Source organism: Giraffa tippelskirchi, chromosome 9 (assembly GCF_054371585.1).
Source record: "Giraffa tippelskirchi isolate mGirTip1 chromosome 9, T2T-mGirTip1v1.2.pri, whole genome shotgun sequence".
NCBI lineage: Eukaryota > Metazoa > Chordata > Mammalia > Artiodactyla > Giraffidae > Giraffa > Giraffa tippelskirchi.
Genome location: NC_137283.1, coordinates 97,691,295 through 97,713,251, shown reverse-complemented (window position 1 = coordinate 97,713,251; position 21,957 = coordinate 97,691,295). Strand labels below are relative to the sequence as shown.

The 21,957-nt window shown below is 35.0% G+C and overlaps 1 protein-coding gene across 1 annotated transcript in view; it reads right to left on the bottom strand.

Annotated features, from left to right (window-relative positions):
* Positions 1-10,198: 10,198 nt before the first annotated feature.
* The window catches only part of TBC1D32 (TBC1 domain family member 32), a 201,950-nt gene continuing 190,191 nt past the window's right edge, over positions 10,199-21,957 (bottom strand). Inside the window, exons 33-34 of the mRNA XM_081530498.1 lie at positions 21,616-21,804; positions 10,199-11,249 (exon numbers count right to left, since the gene is read on the bottom strand). Coding sequence (XP_081386624.1) covers positions 11,130-11,249; positions 21,616-21,804 — 309 coding nt within the window. The 3' untranslated portion in view covers positions 10,199-11,129. The remainder of the gene's footprint in view (positions 11,250-21,615; positions 21,805-21,957) is intronic.

The window sequence follows — 21,957 nt, the reverse complement described above, 5'->3', positions numbered from 1 at the left end:
GAACTTTGAACATTCTTTGGCATTGCCCTTCTTTGGGATTGGAATGAAAACTGACATTTTCCAGTCCTGTGGCCACTGTTGTATTTTCCAAATTTGCTGACAAATTGAGTGCAGCATCATCTTATAGATTTTGAAATAGCTCAGCTGGAATTCCATCACCTCCACTAGCTTTGTTTGTAGTAATGTTTCCTAAGGCCCCTTGACATCACACTGCAGGATGTCTGGCTCTAGGTGAGTGACCACACCATCGTGGTTATCTGGGTTATGACCTTTTTTGTATAGTTCTTCTGTATATTCTTGCCACTTCTTAACCTCTTCTGCTTCTTTCAGGTCCTTGCTATTACTGTCTTTTATTGTGCCCATCTTTGTATGAAAGGTGTCTTTGGTATCTCCAATTTTCTTGAAGAGATCTCTAGTTTTGCCATTCTGCTATTTTCCTCTATTTCTCTGCATTGTTCACATAAGAAGACTTTCTTATCTCTCCTCACTATTCTCTGAAACTCTGCATTCAATTGTGTATCTCTTTTCCTTTCTCCTTTGCCTTTCATGTCTCTTTTCTCAGCTCTTTGTAAGGTCTCCCAGACAACCACTTTGCCTTGTTGCATCTCTTTGTCTTTGGGATGGTTTTGGTCACTGTAGCCTGTACAATGTTATGAACCTCTGTCCATAGTTCTTCAGGCACTCTGTGTACAAGATTTTGTAATCTGGTGGAACACAATTCAAGTGCTTCTTGAATCTCTCTCCCAGGCTACAGTCCTCAGTGGTTCAAATAAAACTCTTTTCTATTCCTATTACAGACTGGTTTGCTGATTAATTGACATATCAATTATTTTTTACTGTTGAAAAGCAATTATATATTATGAATTTATTCACTTGAAGATATCAGTTCACTTGGTTTACCTAGTCATACCATGGTATTTTGACCTCAGATCCCTTATTGCCTTTTTCTCACTTATCTAATTTTTTTTCACCACATCCCAAAGGTTAAGATTGGTCTAGCCATAATGATTGTGGCTAATTCTCAGTGGTTTAACACTGGGCAGTCAAAACAGGAAATTTTACAACTTAAAAAGTTGCAAGAATATCTGTGAGAGAAATTTGAGCCAAAAAAATTAATTCGATTCTGTGTATTTTGTTTCTTGATCTTTTATTCCACCACTAGAGACTTTTTCTTCATCTGTTTTATCCCCCTTCCATTCACATGAGAACCCCTGCACCTTCCACCACATTGATGCTAACAACCTAATTTGTATTTTTCTGTATTTTTGTGTTCATATAACAATTTACACACTCTCATACACACACACATGTACACATACACACTTTGTTTAACAATGGAATAGGCTCAGACATATTTTTGTGTATTTTTTTTTTTTTTGATTCAAGAATACTTCTTGAGAATCTTTCAGGTTAGTTGATAGATCTCTAAGTCATTCATTTTCGTGGTAGAGTGTGTGGATGCACTTTTTAGTTAGCCCTTCTGTTGATGGACATCCACTTTTTTTCCAGTTTTTCATCATTAGAAACAATGCTGCCATAAATATCCTTGTACCAATGTCTTTCACATGGGTATCTTTATTCCTGTGAGAATCAACTCCTAGGAGAGGAATTGCTGGGTCTGTAGGTATATGTATTTCTAATTTTAATAGATGTTGCCAAATTGCTTTCCAGGACTTTGCTTCTCTGCCAACTATACTCAAAAAGTATTGCTCTAGAGGTTTTCCTTCTTACCAAGTACAAAATTTTAAAGGCCTATCTCACTAAACTTCAAATGCTCAATATTTTAAAGGATGAATTGTTACCAACAATATTGCTTTTCATTAAACATGGTTCAATATAAATTTTATGAACCCAAGCTCTATAGTTTCTCTTAATTTTCCAACCTTATCTGCACTAACAATTTAATCATCAGATTTAGAAAACAAAGGAGACTAAACAGATGTTCTTTCCTACTATTTTCCTGGGTACTCAATATCCTTAAAACTCAACTTACTGCCAAATTTACTTTAATGCTTTAAAATCTTGCCTTGCAGGATTCAAATAAAGAATTCGCTCCCCTTCCTACCTCTGTGCTTAACATGGTTTTCCTGTTGGTTAGGGATTTTGTTTAAACTGAAATTGAGGAGGATGGGAATAAGATGAGGCCACATAATAACATCTCAGTCATAATGAATTCTCAGTAAGGTATTCTAACAAGCAGAAGTTTTCTTGCTGTTGTCTCTACTGTTTTAACACAATCTTTCTTGCTTAATACCTGGGTATCATTTCTGAAGTGTCAGATGCTCATCAAGTACAGGTTAATTGTAATTATAGACCAGATTCAAAAAGTATTCACTTATTTCACTGATACATCTGTAGATAAAAGAGTAGCTCAGGATTATCATATTCTCACAACTAATCTTAAAATAATGTTTTATTTAAACTAAAAATAGCTGTATTCATAAAATAGGTCAAGTTTCCATGATTGACTGCACAATAAAGGTATCATCTCTGTCACTATTCTACATTATTTATAACTCCTGAGTATTTTTTTAATGAGAAATAACGAAGGAAATTTGTATTTTAGTACTTAGTATGTCCATAACCCTTGTTGTTTTGTAATCTCATTTAACAAGTTTACTTTGAAATTGCCAGTGGAATCTGGGAATGATCACTTGAAACTTTTGTTTCAGCAATCTGTGCCTCACTATGAATTAAGCTGCAGTAATATGGCACATAGTATTATAGGAAAAGTTAGACTAGGATGACCCTAAGAAGTCATGTACCCTTGACTACCCCAGAAGAAATGAGGTCTACAAACAATCAGGTGCTGAGATGACCTGGTTAGTTGTTTATGGTACCAAGGCCAGAGTACATGGTTATTGACATTCTATCCTAGTGTTCTTCACTGCACAATGTAATATGATTATATGTGAAGAAATTACAGTTAGGTAAAGTTCTAGACTGTGACATACAGAACAGAGGTGACTCATGAGGAGAACTGATAGGATTAAATTAGTTGGTTCCCTTAGGAAAATTGACGGCAAATAAAGAGGTGGAAAGGTGATGGAGAAGAGATATTGATAATGAGTTTCCTAAGTGACAAATTTGTCTGGGGCTGATGCTGTAGACATACAGCACTTTAAATCAGTAGTAAACCTATTGTCAAGACCCTCTCACAAAGTAAAAGCAGTATGGATAGTTGCTTTCAAGGTTACATCCTTTCATCTACTCTCCAAGGCTGTTTTACAACAGTCAAGAGGATTCTGTATAGGCTTTATTTTAGTTTTTGCTCTCAGTAAGGACTCATAAATGTAATTACTTAATATTCCTTAAGAAACACAGCATGAAATAATTATTTCATTAGAGAAATTTAGCAGTGTTCCTTCGGACTCTCTTGAACAGATTCTTGTTCTAGAACTGCTAAAGGTTTTATTTATCCTTTTGTTCTGAATGTAAACCTCTTAACCTTCACATGGCTCGTAGAATTTCATTTCAAATACCACTTAAGGAGAAATTTTTTAAAAATCTACCTGAGGTCACTTTGAAGGATGTTCCTTATTAGCATAACTGTGTGTGTGTGTGCTCAGTTGCTTTGCAATCCCATGGACTGTAGCCCACCCAGGCTCCTCTCTGCATGCAACTCTCCAGGCAAGAATACTGGAGGGAGTTATCATCTGCTCCTTCAGGGTAATCTTTCTGACCCAGGGATTGAATTCCCCTCTCTTGCCTCTCCTGCGCTGGCAGGCAGATTCTTAACTATTGGGCCACGTGGGAAGCCCTATTAGCATAAATCACAGCTTAAAAGTTCTAGAGATGTGAACTATTGGTAACTACTTTGAGGTATATGCTATATGGTAAAAGAATAAATAAAAAAGTGGTCTTAAATAAATGGTTTTAAGCATAGCATTTCATTCATAATGGATCAATAAAATGTGTTGAATAAATAAAATACGGTATGTTACTCTACTGCTGAAAAATTTTCAGTGTTATAACCTACAGGAGAAAGTCTGAATTATTTGGCCAGTCAAGCTTATCTTCCAGTACTTTTTCCCTGAAGCAAGATCTTCACTCTAACCAGAGCTCTCTTCTGAAGCTCCGTTGCTCCTTGCCAGCTCACTCTGTCCGGGCTGTTCCCTCTGCAGCTCCATCCCCTGCGCTCCCTGGTGCTGTACTTTATTCCTGTCCCTCCAGATGAAAATCCTGCCCCACAATCAGCTGAGGGTATTTACTCCTCCCTCTGAATCTTCCTATCACCAATTGCTCTTGATATTGCTCAAGATTTAAAAAATAGGAACTTGTACATTTGCCTTTTCTGTTGCATGAGTTTTATCCCTCTCAGTCATATTATAAGCATCTTGAAGGTAGAGACTAATTGTCTTATAGTTGATGTTGTAGACTCTCAAACACTCAGTTTGAAATGTATTTCGTTATCAAACAATCCTATAATATGGAAGTAAATAATATGCATGTATAGCACATATGAGTTTAAATATTCATCACTGCTTATATTGATAAAAACAAGCAAGAATTTTCAAATCATCACACAATATGATCACAATTTTGTCCATACATAAAAGCTGTATTTCACTTCATGATAAATATTGGAGATATATATATATATATACACACACATATGTATATGACGTTAAAAGAGATTATATTTGGGTGGTAGAGTTGTAAAGATGAAATATGAATACAGGTACATTGAAAACAATAAATTACTGTACAAAACTACTTTTGACACTTATTCCTTGCATTTATTCTGTCTTTTCAGTGATAGTATTAGATGTATTTTGTTTATTCTTTTAGATTTGTCACTTCTATTTCCTGTTTTTTCTTTTTTCTTTTTAATTGCATTTAACTCTTTGGGTAAAATCGGGCTTTCTGAAATCCTGGTGAGCCTAAGGATGTGATGCTGTTCAAGTATGCCTGAGCCCTGTTTCAGCTTTTTTCCCTAGGATGGACGTGGAGTTTGGCTCAAGAAAGGTGGTAAATATTTCTTTAACCAGAAGAACATGAATAGTTTGAGTAAGCTCTTCCTGAATAATGATATGAGCTCCAAGAATAAAATAATGGTAATAAAAGAAATTGAGCTTTTTGGAATCTTTCTTAGAACACATTTTGCAGATTTGCTGGCAGATAAGCTTCCCTTGTTATTGACTTTAGAGGCCAAGAAAGTAGAAATAGGTTATAAATGCTTTAAAAAATATCAAAAGAATAATATTCAAAATACCTAACTCTGGTCAAATTTGAGTTCAAGGATGAAATTGAAACCCTAAATGACTGTATCTTTAGATGTCCCAGCCTTCATCTATAGAAACAAGGCTTCCTTGATAGTACACTTATCTGCTAGTCAGATGGTATCTATTATATCTAGAAAATTGTTTGCTAATTGCTAAAATATCAATGAAAGGTATCATAGAACATTCTTAATTGTATTTGTGCTAGACAATACACTCAGATTTTCAATATGAAATCTCATAAAAACTATGAAGCTAAGATTTTACCTATCTAGGGACATCAAAAATTACTCTGAAAGAGGAGCAGAAATGGGGAAACTCAAAGAAGAATCTGACAGGATATTTAGTGCTATGCTATGCTATGCTATGCTAAGTCGCTTCAGTCGTGTCCGACTCTGTGCGACCCCATAGACGGCAGCTCACCAGGCTCTGCCGTCCCTAGGATTCTCCAGGCAAGAATACTGGAGTGGGTTGCCATTTCTTTCTCCAGTGCATGAAAGGGAAAAGTGAAAGTGAAGTCGCTCAGTCGTGTCCGACTCTTAGCGACCCCATGGACTGTAGCCTACCAGGCTCCTCCGTCCATGGGATTTTCCAGGCAAGAGTACTGGAGTGGGGTGCCATTGCCTTCTCCGTATTTAGTGCTAGATACAATTAAAAAAACAACAACAACATATGATTTCAGTCACTTAACGCAAGGTTGATTTCTTCCTCAGGTCACTGTCCAATGTGGGCTGATAGGGAGTATTTTGCTCTTCAAAAATTTAAGCATCCAGGCTCCAGGGGCACCAGGAACAAGACAAGAAGCTCATCTGCTCCTCAGGCTTTGGTCTGCTCACTTAACACTAGTTGAGCTGATGAAGAGATCTGTGATATACTTAAACCAGGAGGAAGTAACTGATTGGTGAACTAGTTTCTGCTATATCCATCATCCATTCTAATGAATACTTTTCAAATAAAAATAATTTTATAGTAAAATACTAATTTGAAAACTTTTCTTTGAGAAAAATAAGAAAAACATAGTTATGGAGATGATTTTGGTTTGGAGCATTTCGGTTTCCATTATTGGATGACTTCCAGTGAAACTGTAGTTAATTACATTTGATGTTGTAAGTGGAATGACTATACTTTAGAGATGCCTGAAAAAGATGAACTTTAACATTTTAAGAAAAGGCTAAATATAAATGTGTTATTCAACAGAGAAGAGCTGACACATATTATGGTAGCAGATAAATGCTTACATCCTGGATTAGATGATCAAACAGCCAACAGTTTAATAACTATCTCTCCCAATGTATCTCAAAAGCACTCTATTAGCAAACATGACAGTCCAATTATTTCTATGGTGTTTATTATTTCATGGTGGCCTATTGCCAGTAGTAGAATATGGGGTGGGAAATATTCCAGTGATGTTAACTGATTTTAAAAGCTAAAATATTGCTAGTGCTGAAAATGCATGGTTTATGTGAGGCTAACTGCCCTGACCCTGGTTTAAACTCATCAGATAAGTAAATACAGATAAGTAAATACCTACTTTAATAACTTTCTCTTAATATTCTGCTGAAAAAAAATGTAGGTAGGTTAATTTTGCTACAAAGAACATGTGAATAAAAGTTTATGTCACAAAAAAGGAAACATTCATCTATCATTGGAGAATATAAAACAATTCAGAAATACATCAGTAATTCCATATACATTAATCTGGTCTGCACTGATAAATCTACAGTATAAAAAATTAATCTTTCAAAATAGGAAAGAAACATGGGAAAACTAAATAAACTACAATAAACGTCTCACCTTGGACTGCACAGAAATCCTATTTTTTTTCCTGACATTCTATAACTAGTAAGGAAAACATAAATAAGAAAATATAAAATTACTCCATGAAAAGTCCTAATGAGGGAAAACGTTAGAACCATACCTAACAAAGTGCCTGATCAACAGGAAGAATTTAATAAAGGTACACTGAATGACTAAATGAATGATTAAACAATAGAGCTGAAAGAGGACTGAACTCTGAAGGACAAGGCTCAGACTATGCTATCACCAGCTAGCCACATAGTAGCAAGAAATAATCAGTTCAGTTGCTCAGTCATGGACAACTTTTTGTGACCCCATGGACTGCAGCATGCCAGGCTTCCCTGTCTATCACCAACTCTCAGAGCTTGCTGAAACTCGTATCAAATTGAATCAGTGATACCATCCAACAATCTCATCCTCTGTCATCCGTCTCCTCCAGCCTTCAATCTTTCCCAGTATCAAGGTCTTTTCCCATGAGTCAGTTCTTCACATTAGTTGGCCAAAGTTTCAGCTTCAGCATAAGGCCCTCCAATGAATATTCAGGACTGATCTCCTTTAGGATGGACTGGTTGGACCTCCTTGCAGTCCAAGGGACTCTCAAGAGTCTTCTCCAGCACCACAGTTCAAAAGCATCAATTCTTCAGCGATCAGCTTTCTTTATAGTCAAACTCTCATATCCATACATGACTACTGGAAAAACCATAGCTTTGACTATATGGACCTTTGTTGGCAAAGTAATGTCTCTGCTTTTTAATATGCTGTCTAGGTTGGTCATAGCTTTTCTTCCAAGGAGCAAGCGTCTTTTAATTTCACGGCTGCAGTCACCATCTGCAGTGATTTTGGAGCCCAAGAAAGTAAAGCCTCTCACTGTTTCCATTGTTTCCCCATCTATTTGCCATGAAGTCACGGGACTGGATGCCATGATCTTAGCTTTCTAAATGTTGAGTTTTAAGCCAACTTTTTCACTCTTCTCTTTCACTTTCATCAAGAGGCTCTTTAGTTCTTCACTTTCTGCCATAAGGGTGGTGTCATCTGCATATCTGAAGTTATTGACATTTTTCCTGGCAATCTTAATTCCAGCTTGTGCTTCATCCAGCCAAGCATTTCACATGATGCATTCTGCATATAACTTAAATAAGCAGGGTGACAATATACAGCCTTGATGTACTCCTTTCCTGATTTGGAACCAGTCTGTTGTTCCATGTCCAGTTCTAACTGTTGCTTCCTGGCCTGCATACAGATTTCTCAAGAGGCAGGTAAGGTAGTCAGGTATTCCCATCTCTTGAAGAATTTTCCAGTTTGTTGTGATACACACAGTCAAAGGCTTTGGCGTAGTCAATAAAGCAGAAGTAGGTGTTTTTCTGGAACTCTCTTGCTTTTTCAATGATCCAACAGATGTTGGCAATTTGATCTCTGGTTCCTCTGCCTTTTCTAAATCCAGCTTGATCATCTGGAATTTTGAGCATTACTTTTCTAGCATGTGAGATGAATGCAATTGTGCGGTAGTTTGAACATTCTTTGGCATTGCCCTACTTTGGGATTGACAAAGAAAGGCAGTCCTGTGGCCACTGCTGAGTTTTCCAAATTTGCTGGCATATTGAGTGCAGCACTTTCACAGCATGATCTTTTAGGGTTTAAAACAGCTCAACTGGAATTCTATCACCTCCACCAGCTTTGTTCGTAGTGATGTTTCCTAAGGCCCACTTGACTTCACCTTCCAGGATGTCTGGCTCTAGGTGAGTGATCACACCATCGTGGTTATCTGGGTTACGAAGATCTTTTATTGTACAGTTCTTCTGTGGATTCTTGCCACCTCTTCTTAATATCTTCTGCTTCTGTTAGGTCCATACCATTTCTGTCCTTTATTGCGCCCGTCTTTGCGTGAAATATTCCCTTGGTATCTCTAACTTTCTGGAAAAGATCTCTAGTCTTTCCCATTCTATTGTTTTCCTCTATTTCTTTGCATTGAGGAAGGCTTTGCACTGATCACTGAGGAAGGCTTTCTTATTTCACCTTGCTATTCTTTGGAACAGATATTTGAAGATGGATATAAGAACATCTAAATTTTTCACAAATTTGTTTACATTGTAACAGAATATAATTATAATAAATCCTGTAAAATATATAAGGTCCTCCTTCACAAATAAGTCCTAGGAACTTACTTTAATTAAAAATAAAATTGAGAGGCAAGACAGGGCTATATTTATTTCTACTCTAAAGAGTAATTTTAAAGTAAAAGAGGTAAAAAAATAATTCACAATGGTAGTTACAAAAAATACTGTTATTTTATATATTATTTCACCAACCTGCTGAGTCATTGTTCACAAGATATTTATCAAATAAAAACAAAAGCCTTCTGGCTCTAGCTGAAGTTGCTTTTGCAAAATGTAATTATAATCTAGACCTTAAGTTTCTGATTAAAATCACCAATGAATATTATAAAATTAAGTTAGCTCCTTCTCCATTTGTATTTCCAATTACCATGTTAGAGCTTTTAAAAAGAAATAAAGCTGCAAGTTTCTCAAGATCAGTAACAGTATCTCAGGAACAGATTGGGAAGAAACATCAACATACTCATGTATTATAGGTTCTGTGGAACAGCTTTTCAAAATTAAGTTTAAAAGTAGGCAAAACTTGGTGTTTTGGGTAACCTGGGGCTTTCTTACTTAATTCATTTCAGCCAGAGCTAAAGTGAGCAATATGTCAAATTAACTTGCTCAATTTTCTTTTCTCAACTTTTTCAATGCCCTTTAGGAACATCATTACTGAGAAGCTATTGTTGGCATTTACTGCACAAAACCTGATTCTGGAAGGTTGATACTGCAATAGCCTAAATATCACAAAACTGGGGAAAGTTGTATGGTATCAGTTATTTCACTATACTAAAAGGAAAAATAGTCTGGAGATAAGCCATTTTTGGTTGAAAAGAAAAAAGGCTTTAGAATGGTTTTAATGGTTGATTTACATTTAAATATAAGCAATTAATACAAAATGACATTTACTAATAATTTTTAAAACTTGTTGAAACTGCTAACTGAAAAATTATTATTTTTGTGTCTTATCTTTCACATATTAGATGTGATGGTTATAAGAAAAGAGACCCTAGCATATTGTATTAATCTCAATGCAGCAGAGCCTTCTATTTAAATAAAACAAAACACTGTGTTGGTCATTTAAAATGATTTACAAATCTATTCTCTTTAATGTTTTTAAGTTCAGTACAAATCAAATCAAATCTATCACTAAGGAAACTGCATTAAAAATGAGAGTTAAATGCATACCAGTATGAAATAATCAATCTATCTTTTAAATGAACCATGTTTAGACTACATTTCACATGAAAAATTATAAATTGATATAGGTGTCAAAAGCAATTCCTAGAAAAACAATTATGTCTGACAAAAATAATTTTCCTACCACTTGCCATGATAAATATGATTTGTTCCTCTATATGTAAAATAAGCAGTTATGGTTTTGCCTACTTTCTTTTATACGTACAGACATAAAAACGAAGAAAGTAATTGTCTTGTCTCCATGGACTCTCTTTGGATGGTCAGCTATTTACAGTAATGCTGCTATTTCCAAGCTCATTGAAAAAAATACATTAATCATCCTGGGAAGAAGGAAATGTAGGTTAAGGATAACTCTTAAACATAAAGAACCATAAGTAAGCTCGATTTGATTATAAAACAACCTGTGTTAGTTGCTCAGTCATGTCCAACTCTGCAATCTGAAGGACTGTAGCCTGCCAGGCTCCTCTGCCTGTGGAATTCTCCAGGCAAGAGTACTGGAATGGGTTGCCATTCCTGTCTCCAGGGGATCGCCCCAACCCAGGAATCAAACCTAGGTCTTCTGCATTGCAGGCAGATTTTTTACCATTTGAGCCACCAGGGAAAGCCAAAACAACCTTATGAAACAACAAACTTACAAAAATGAATTCACTTCAATTGAGCTGATCCCTACCTGAATATATTATTATATTCAAAAACTCTCAGTACTGATCTATAATATTGTGTATTCACAAAGCATATGTTGTTCTGGACACAGAAAATAATCAAATCCTTGTTTCCTTTAAAAATAAACATAAAAATAAATTGTGTGTTCCATGATCTATGTGCTTTGCAGTCTAATGTTCCGCATGTCTCTCAGCAACACTGGTCGGTAGTTTTGTTCCAAAATTTCCATGTATTCAAAGTAATCACTCACTCGAAATCCATGCAGTGCTTCTTCCTGTCAAAAGATATAAAGAGACGTTCATTTGCTTGGGTAAAGACACACAGTTCTAAGTTAATGGGTTTTAAACAGTTGGTATATCATTGTTTTCAGCTATAGATGGGGGTTTTATGTTGCTAGTAAATGCTTTTTATTTAGTAAGCTATATATATATATATATATACACACACACATATATATATATACATATGTATATATATATGACAGCAAAAAATCACGTCCCTGTGCTAACTAGGTTGTCTGTTTTCAAAACCAAAACTGCTTTATGGCTAACAACAACAACAAAAAACTCTTAGATAATGAAACCTTCCTAATGTCTTAGATATAATAGTTCCAATTATAGAATGATTGCTTACATCTGTAATTAGTAAAGATTTTAAAGCTTATCAAAGGACACTTACAATATTGCAAGGAATATCTACTCTACAGCTACGTTCATAAAATCTCCAGCAGTCTGCAATTTATAATGTTGGTACTATGCATATCTATACTAATTTGGAATTTAATGGCTAATGTCCCAAATGCGGCACTGAAGAATGAAAAATAACAGAAGCATCCATTTAGAATCTTATACACTTTTAGGAAATTTTAGGACTATTTATTTTAGTATCTCCAAATACTAGCTGTGGAATGCCGACCTTTCAAAGTAACAACAACAAAATTCTGCAAAAGAAACTTGATCCTTGATTCAATGTAACATGTCAGAAATTTTGGATGCTATAAAAATTTTTGACAATTCATGCCTTTCTGGAGATAACAGCTTAAAGGCAAAAACTACTAACAATAAATAAAAACAATTCAAAAGAATAAAAGATAATAAATTATCATATACTAAATAGTGAGTTTAGAGACAAATCAGTTTGTAGACGAGAGACATAAATGTAGGGTACTTAGGAAAACATCACAAATTCTCAGTAAGAATGGATGTTTTTAGGGACTTCCCTGGCGGTCCAGTTATTAAGACTCCATGCTTCCAATGCAAGGGGTAAGGGTTTGATCCCTGGTTGGGGAACTATGATCCCAAAAGCCACATGGTATAGCCAAAAAAAGAATGCATGTTTTTAAAGGTCTCAGATGTCACTAGAGATGAGTAGATTAGTAACAGTTCACAGATAACTTGGGAGAAGAGTGTATTACTTGCCACATATCATCGAAAATCTGGGTAATCTGAGAGAAATGTTAATTGGTACCTTAAAAGCAGAAGCATTCTTACTGATCTATAAAGCTGATATCATGACTAAGAAAATTAAATGATGTTAAGTTAGATGCATAAGATTATACCTTTAAGACTAAGAGTTAATACCTTCGAACATAAAAATTTGAACTACTCTTAATTTTAAAATACTTGTGACATTATCCATTTCTTCATTCATTAACCTCATTCATTCCATTATTGTATGTAAGGTTCTTGGTTATACAGTGAAGACCCAAAGATGAATGAGACAGGTCTCTGTTCTAAAACATTAACAGCTAAGGTATATATCATATCTCCAGTTTTATGTATAAGCAGCTGAATCAAAAGGAAGATGTTCATCTTAAGAAGAGCAGAAATACGACATCTTTGTAAATTTCTCTATCAAACATATTTCACTTTTTTCTTTGGCATAAAAGTAAGACTGAAGTAAGACTAATCTTGCTATTCAAGAATTCACTTTAACTGTTGTAGTCATGGAACTATTTAAATTATGTGTGATTTGACATTAATCACCCCTTCACTAAAACTATACCTAAGTTGGAAAAGAATTATAGTAATGTGTTATTCTAACCAGATGAAAAAAAAACTTAACGCCAGAAAAATTGTCTTTGTACATATTCATGATTTTTAAAAGAATGCTTGTTGTTCATTATATGTGAATTACAATAGGAAATGACCGCATTTGAAAAATGGTGCTAATAATTCTTCCTGGGCAAAAGTAAGCAAAACCTACTTTAACACCTTTTAATTATTGCTCCACTTTAGTTTAAAAATAAAAACTACCTATGGAGAACCATAGCTATTACTTTGTTTAAAAATACTTTTTCCTTAAAACATGTTTTTTTTAATTGTGGCTCCCATTTTAGACATTAATATTAAAATAAAGAGAAAATACTCTGATAACTATACTGAAGAGACACCATAAAAATGGCAAATAAGGTTATTAAGGCCTTATTTCATAAGAGAAATATAAAATATTCATTTTAAAAGAAATGTTTTTAAATTATATAGACTTAAAATTCACAGGTAATTTTAATTCTGAATAAAATTTCAGAACCTCTGAATTCTACTTTGTCTTTGAAGTGGAATATTTTCCATTTTATCCTAAATATTCTCTAATTGCTTTTTAGTGAATTACTTTTCTTTGTAATTATGACCACTTAGACTGCCAGCTAATCATTCAAGTTATAAAGGGGACATTTCCTCAGAATATTGTTTTATAATCATTTTATTTATAGACCTAAGTATATTGGACTGTGTATAAAAATAAGAATTCCTTTATTCTTTAAATAGGCAGACATATATAATTATATAAGGTAACATTATCCCATTTTATACAGACAGTACTCTATTCAAGTTTTTTCTTTTTAATAAATTACTTCTGGAACAGTTCATATCTTGGTTGGGGAGTTCATTTTGAGCATATTGCATTCTCTTTTTCTATGCAGTGGATTTTCAACCAAAGTGCCTTAAATGATTTTCTCTTTTCATTAATGTTGAGTTTCAAATGTTGAACCATGAAAAAAGTATTAAAAATTACCATCCTAAACCACAATGTTGTATGTGTATTCAGTATTATACAATACAGCATATACACAGCTTCCCTCTCTCCTTTGTACACAGAATCTAGTTTCACATATGTACCCACTGGTTTCCTTTTACTAGTGAGAGCATTTAATTAGAAAGTTCACTGAATTTAGGGATTTTTTAAAAAAGTAAACAGACTAGTCAGTGATATACTAGAAAGAACATAGGATTTGGATTCAGACAAAAATGGGTTCAAACCCACCTATGTTAGTTACTAGACAAATGAACCTGGGAAAGTTTACAGATTCTCTAAGCCTCACTTTTTCATGTGTAAATATAGACAATAACAACATAAACTGTATTTTCTAAACTCTTTACCGTGAACTAGAAAAAGCCTTATGTGATCTGATTCCTGTCTCATCCCTGACCATTTTTAGTCCCTCACCTTGTTTTGGCCACAGTGGTCATCTCAACACTTATAAGTGGGCCAAGCCCATTCTTACCTCTGAGCCTTCACACTTGCCTTTGTTCTCATTTAGAAGGATTTTGCACAGAAGTCTTTGCATTGCTTTTCTTTTTCCTTTGCTTTATTCAGTCTCAGATTACCCATTCACAGCAGCCTTCACTAGACTATTTATCTAAATAGCACTTATGAATCTGACTCTCTGACTCCCTTACCATGTTTGATTTCTTTATATTTACGATCTATCAATAACTGAGATATTATATATTCATTCACATATCGTTTATCTACTAGTAGAACTAGATGGGGAAAAAATGGCAACAGTGGCAGATTTAATTTTCTTGGTCTCCAAAATCACTGCAGACAGTGACTGCAGCCATGATTAAAAGATGCTTGCTCCTAGGAAGAAAAGCTATGACAAACCTGGACAGCATATTAAAGAGCAGAGACATGACTTTGCCAACAAAGGTCCATATAGTCAAAGGTATAGTTTTTCCAGTAGTCCTGTACGGATGTGAGAGTTGGACCATAAAGAAGGCTGAGTGCCAAAGAACTGATGCTTCTGAACCGTGGTGTTGGAGAAGACTCTTGAGAGTTCCTTAGACCGCAAGGAGATCAAACCAGTCAATCCTAAAGGAAATCAACCCTGAATAATCATTGGAAGGACTGATGCTGAAGCTGAAGCTGAAGCTCCAATACTGTGAACACCTGATGTGAACAGCTGATTCACTGGAAAAGACCCCGATGCTGGGAAAGATTGAAGGCAGGAAGGGAAGGGAATGACAGAGGATGAGATGGTTGGATGACATCACCGACTCAATGGACATGAGTTTCAGCAAACTTTGGGAGAGTGAAGGAGAGGGAAGCCTGATGTGCTGCAGTCCATGTGGTCACCAAGACTCAGACATGACTTTGTGACTGAACAATAGCAATTAGTAAAACATTAAAGTCAATGTGGTAGGCCATGGCCTATCTTGTAACTATAACGATGCTTGGAACACAGATGTCAGACAAGGGTCAATGAGTGAATAAGCAATCCTTTTGCCCAGTGCCTGTCATTCAATAAGCATTCACATTGTCAACGGTGGTCATATATTTTTGTTAAGCTACACTCTCTGAAACGACTGAGCTAGATTTTCTTGATTGCACTGCAAATTTATAATGTTATGCATGGATGGGCTCACTAAAAGGAGGATGAACAGAGATGGAGAAACAAGTAACTACTAACTCTTTTTAAAGTACTTGCAATGTACCAGATAATGTTGTAGAAGTATTTCACAGATATCTCATTTCATTCCTCCACAACTCTAAGTGATATGTGTTATTTCATACTCAATTAACATATGAGAAAAATTAGGCATACGGAGGTAAGCAACATGCCCAAACTTACACAGACTGGCAGAATTTAACTTGAGGTGGGCTCAAATGGTGTAAGGTGAAGGCAAAAAACAACTGAAAACCACAGTTGAATAACACACTGAACATGTTGCATCTGTTCCTTCAGATGGTGAATTATTTTTAATACTATAAACACTTCTGACTTTTAAGAGCTTACTATACAATTAGCTTTTTTTTTTTCCTTCAGTCTGATCTCTATTTCTTATGCCAACATGTTTGAGTAACCACAGCTGCAAGTAGAAACAACAAAAAACTCACTTGACAATTTACTGATGGGATGAAATTAATCTGATTTTTACATAATTATAAATTGATTTCTCTGTAATATGCAGGATTTACTTGAAGAATTTTAATTAAGTATTTTGAGTCTTCACAGCCTAATATTCACTGGAAGGCAATCTTTTCCCAGCCTAGCATTTCAGTGATGTTCTTCCCTGGATTGAATTCATAAACTAAAACCAAGATCACTGCCAGCCTATTAGCATGCAGAAAGCAATGAAATACAGCTAGTCTGCTAAAACAGTGGGTATTCTTAAATACCATTAAAGTAAGTCTATCTAAACTTGCTTTTGTTTGTGTTTGTATGTGTGTGTGTGGGGGGGGCGGTGCATGTGAGAGAGAGAAAAAGAGAGAGAGATTCATTAAAAAACAAACCAACCCAACTTTAGATTTTCAAGTCTGAGATATTGAGAAAATTAATTTTGTCAGATGATGTTTTTGTTTCTGAAAGTTTGATGCCTACAGATTTTCTGAACCATCATCTGTCACAGAAAAATGTTAGGTCCGAGGACCAAGACTTTCAGCACACCTTTAGAAGTTGTCTTCTAGCTCAGCAGTAATTTATCCAATGCCACAGTGTGGGAATAATGTACTTAGCTGCTCTATTACCCAACCCACATTTTTGTTGTGTCTAAAAAGATACTGCAAAAAACTCAGACAATACCTTGCTGATAAACTTACACCCATGGCATTCATCTAATCTTTTAGTGGTTTAATCAAATGAGGAAATATAAACAAGTTATTCTGCTTGTTTTTTTTTTTTTTAATTAGGTGAAACTTAGTTAAGAAATTCCAAGTCATCTTTTTTAATATACTGATCATGAAGAATTATTCAGGGGGTTACCATAAATTCATGCACTGAGTCTAGACTCAATTACTTAATTTCAAATCTTGAGCCTAAACCAAAGTGAATACAGAATGAATTGGTATTTTCTCTATACTACATGCTTCAGAGAGATTTTTATTCCTAAAGCAATGCTTCTATCATACCTTTCTGTCAATGTTATGTTATGTTAGTTGCTCAGTCATGCCCGATTCTTTGCGACCCCATGGACTGCAGCCCATCAGGCTCCTCTGTCCATGAGATTTTCCAGACAAGGATACTGGAGTGGGTCACCATTTCCTTCTCCAGGGGATCTTCCCAACCCAGGGATCAAATCCAGGTCTCCTGCACTGGAGGCAGATTTTTTACCGACTGAGCTACAAGTGAAGCCCCAGGATTCTTTACCAACTGAGCTATCAGGGAAGCCCTCTGTCAATACATGAAATTAAACAGGGAAAAGTATTTCGCATTTTCAATCTTCTGGAATCATCTCATTTTCTCAAGTTTTTCAGGATAACTGATAATACTGTAATTAAAAACATGTTTGTGGTTTTTCAATATTTTGGAAACTATTTCAATTGGGTCTAATTATTTGAACTCATTCAGCACAGTTGATGCTTGTTCTATCTATTTTTATATAATGTTTAATATCCTTTTTAAAAATAGCTTTATTACAAAAGTGGGGGCTCATTCTTCAGAAATTAAAAAAAAAAGAGCCCTCATAAATACATACAATAAACAGTAATAGTCCCCTGAACTACTCTACGTCCTCTTTCCTCTCAGAAACAGTCATTACTAAATATGTACAGTCAGGGCATAACATGTCTACGTAAGAAAATCATTATGGCTGTGGTATGTAGTTATATGGAGAATTATTGATAAGTGTTTTTTTTCCCTTTGTACAAGTCTGAGATTTTGGATCAGAAAGTATAAAACATAATTTCAAAGGTTTAATCCCCATAACAACAGTTTAATGAGGACTTTTAAAATCCTATGTCTTTCTGACTTGGTGGATCTTCTGAGGAAAGGAAGAATAAAATCACTTCCTTAATCGAAATTTCATTATTGGTTAATATGTGAATAAGTGAAAAATAGTGTACATATGTTTACATACTTTTCAAAGAAGACATTTTAACTGGGCTTAATGGAGTAGTTAAAGTGAAAGTGAAGTCGCTCAGTCGTGTCCGACTCTTAGTGACCCCACAGACTGAAGCCTACCAGGCTCCTCCGTCCATGGGATTTTCCAGGCAAGAGTACTGGAGTGGGGTGCCATTGCCTTCTCCAAACAATAAAGAACTTGTGTCAAATTTGGCTGCCTTGATTCAGCAAGCCACCACAGTTAAAGACAAGGATACTAGAAAATTTTGGGATGGTATCTATGTTTCTGAAAAAGGAACAGTTCATCAGGCTGATGAATAAGATCTGAGTGGTCTGGCTGCAGAAACAGCAAGATGCCAGATGGTTCTATGGACTCAACTGTGATAATTTAAAGAGGCAATAAAAGGTCTTTTGATTTGAGGGAAAAAAAAAAAAAAGGGGAAAGATTCAAGAAAGGCAGGTTTGGGGAGGAAGATTAGGTGTTTGGTGTTAGCCATGTTGTGTTAGACATATCTATGAGATGTTTGAGTGGAGATGTCAATAGATAATTGGATACAGGTGTCTGGAGTTCATGGGAAAAAGTGTGGCTAGAGTTAGAAATCAACATGGAGAGAGTATGTAAAACCATAAAACCAGATGAGAACCCCAAGGAATACAAACAGAGAAGACAAGTTCAGAGTCTAATAGAATAACACAACATAAAGAAGTTGGGGAAAAGAGAAAGAATTAGCAAAGAGACAGAGAAGGAAGGACCAAAGAGGTTGGTGGAAAACTAGAGACATCATCTGAATGAGTCCACCTATTACTACTTCCTTAACCTTGTGAAATGGCTTCATCTCTCCATTTCTTGGTTTTCCTTGTCTGTACAATAAACATAACAGCAATTTTCTCAGGTAGTTGCTGAATCACTTGCTGCAACAACAACTGTTCCACCAGGAGCAAAAGGATCATTGTGCTTTAACGTTTCTACCGATGTATTACTGCTATTGCTGGCTGCACTGAAGTAGTTAAAAGGGTATGTAGATGCATACTTAATAGAGTACACTGGAATTTATCTCACAAGAAAAATAACTGCTCATCAAAAGAGATCAGTGACCCCAGGATCTAGTTGCTGGAAATAAAACAAAAAATAACATGACGTCATAGTATTAGAAAGGGATTTTTCCTAATACCTCAGATGAATGCAAAGAGCAGGAGTAAGAAGTTAGGTTAGCTCCAGGACAACTGCTAAAATTAATTCTTTGCCAACATGCTCTTACTTTGGATTTAAACCAATTCAATTAAAATTTTAGTAATTTAAGTAGGACTTAGTAAAGATAATCTTTTATCTTTAAAAAACCCTCATTTTAAAATTCTTTAGTTTTAAATTGATAGCATTATGCCTAGAGCATAACAGAGTTTGGGAAATATTTAAAGAGGTCACCATTCGTAAACTCTATTATTTTTCCTGGCAGCAATCGGGAAGAGGTGAGACTGCAATAATCACCAGCGTCTATCCGGTTTAAAGATGATGAAATATATGGACACCCCTCTGGTGGAAAGGAAGGTGTTAGTAATTTTTTTAGTCAATGTGAATAAAATTAAGGCCATTAATCTCTCCCTTTATATTTATTTACATTCTTTGTTTACTCTAACAAGTATTTATTGAGCACATGCTATGTACCAGGTGCTGTTCAAAGCACTGAAAAATACACTAGTAACTGAGACAGACAAAATCAAAGTCCTTGTGGAGCTTATACATTATACTGGGGAAGACTGACAAAAATATATCTAAAATAATTTCAGTCAGTGACAAACACTATAAAAGAAAATAAAGTAGGATAAGAGATTAGATAATTGTAGGTTAGGAGGCATTCAAATGTAAGTATTTTGGGAAATTTTAGGTCCTGAAAAACCTTTAACTGACCACTGCAACTATTGAAAATGCCCCTTACTGAAAAGGAACCCACATTTTGTCCTCAATATAATTCTCACTTACTTAACCATACTTGTTCTCCAAATTACCTTTTACAGATAATTTTTTTCTTTTTCTACCTAACTTTTCCTTCTGCTTGTATGACCATTGTTGTGTTATACTTTATTTCATTAAGAATGTTTCTAAGATCATAATTCTATGATACATGTAGGAAGTTTGAGACCTTTTGGATTTAGTATTTATGAAATAAAAATGCTTGACAGTTTATCAGTCTTAAATGATCAGTGACATTTACTTACAAAAGACATCATCAAATGACAAGTGAATCAGAAAGAGAAAGATAAATACCATATTCTAACGCATATATATGGAATCTAGAAAAAACGGTACTGAAGAATTTATTTACAGGGCAACAGTGAAGAAACAGACATAGAGAACAGACTTATGGACATGGGGAGAGGGGAGGAGAGGGTGAGATGTAGGGAGAGTAAAAAGGAAACTTGCATTACCATATGTAAAGTAGAAAGCCAGCCGGAATTTGCTGTGTGGCTCAGGGAACTCAAACAGGGGATCTGTGTCAGCCTGGAGGGGTGCGGTGGGGAGGGAGAGGGGAGGGAGGCTCAAACGGGAGGGGACATATGTATTCCTATGGCTGATTCATGTTGAGGTTTGACAGAAAACAGCAAAAATCTGTAAAGCAATTATCCTTTAATAAAAAATAAATTAATTTCCATGGTGGATTCATGTCAACGTATGGCAAAACAAATATGATATTGTAAAGTTAAAAAACAGATAAATAAATTAAAAAATAATTAATTAAATGAGAAAGAAACAAAAAAAGAAAAATAACTGAAAAATATCTAACAATAAATAATAAAAATACAATTGATTCACATGGAAATTATTTGTCCACTTAGAAAAAAGCTACATATGACAAATGTTGGTTCTGGGATAAGTGTGTATATGCATGCGTATGTATCTGAGGGTAGCAGGGGGAGGGAAATATACTTTAAATTCAAGGAAATATTTAAACGTAGAACAAAGTTGGATTTACAGCAAGAATCACAAATAGGGAGGTATTTATATATCTTATATTTTCTAAAGTTCAGAGTTTCAAAAGTCACATTATTGCGAGAAAGAAAGCTATTAGGTCTTGCTTTAAAATATTAACTTCTGTACTTCTATATAGTAATGACTTTTAAAAACACTGTTAAGATAGATTCTTTCATGAAAACCTTTCAGAAAATATTTCAAAGTTTAGAAAAATAGAGTATGAAGGTATAAGAAATTACATTTTTTTTTAAGTTTCAAAGCTGTGTATTAACACACAGTAACTTGAACTTTTATTAGCTAAATAAGATACAGGAGCATAAAAAAAAGTCCTTTAGGCACAGCATACTAGTTAAAAGCAAAATTTTGTAGCCAGACAGCTTAACTTCATATCCCAGCCCCATCACAGTTTAGCAGCATTCACCTGCTGTAAAATCTTGGGCAATGTACTTAATACCTGTTTCCTCATGTCTAAGATAAAAATAACAACACCTACCTCTCAAGGTTGTTTTTAGGATTGCATGAGCCTATATAGAAAAATATCTGGCACTAGGCACCCCATCAAAGTTGACAACTTTCAACCAAAATTTTTCCTCTAGAAATAAAGTTACTCACTTTTAGGAAAACCTGCAGATCTTGAGTCTGAGTGTGCTGTAGAATGTCTTGTTGAAGATGTTTGAATATAGCTATACAGATATACACTTGATAATCTGGACCAAGGAAAACACAGGTAGCAATGTAATGGCAGATTTCTATCCAATCTAAATAATTCCAAAAACACTGAGTTATCCATTGCAGGCAAATCTAGGGAAAAAGAAAAGTTACTTCATTAGAAAGCTGATATAGCCATATTTGACTTTTAAAAAGCAGTACTCAACTTTACAATATTGTATTTGTTTTGCCATACATTGACATGAATCCACATGGGTGTACATGTTTTCCCCTTCCAGAACCCCC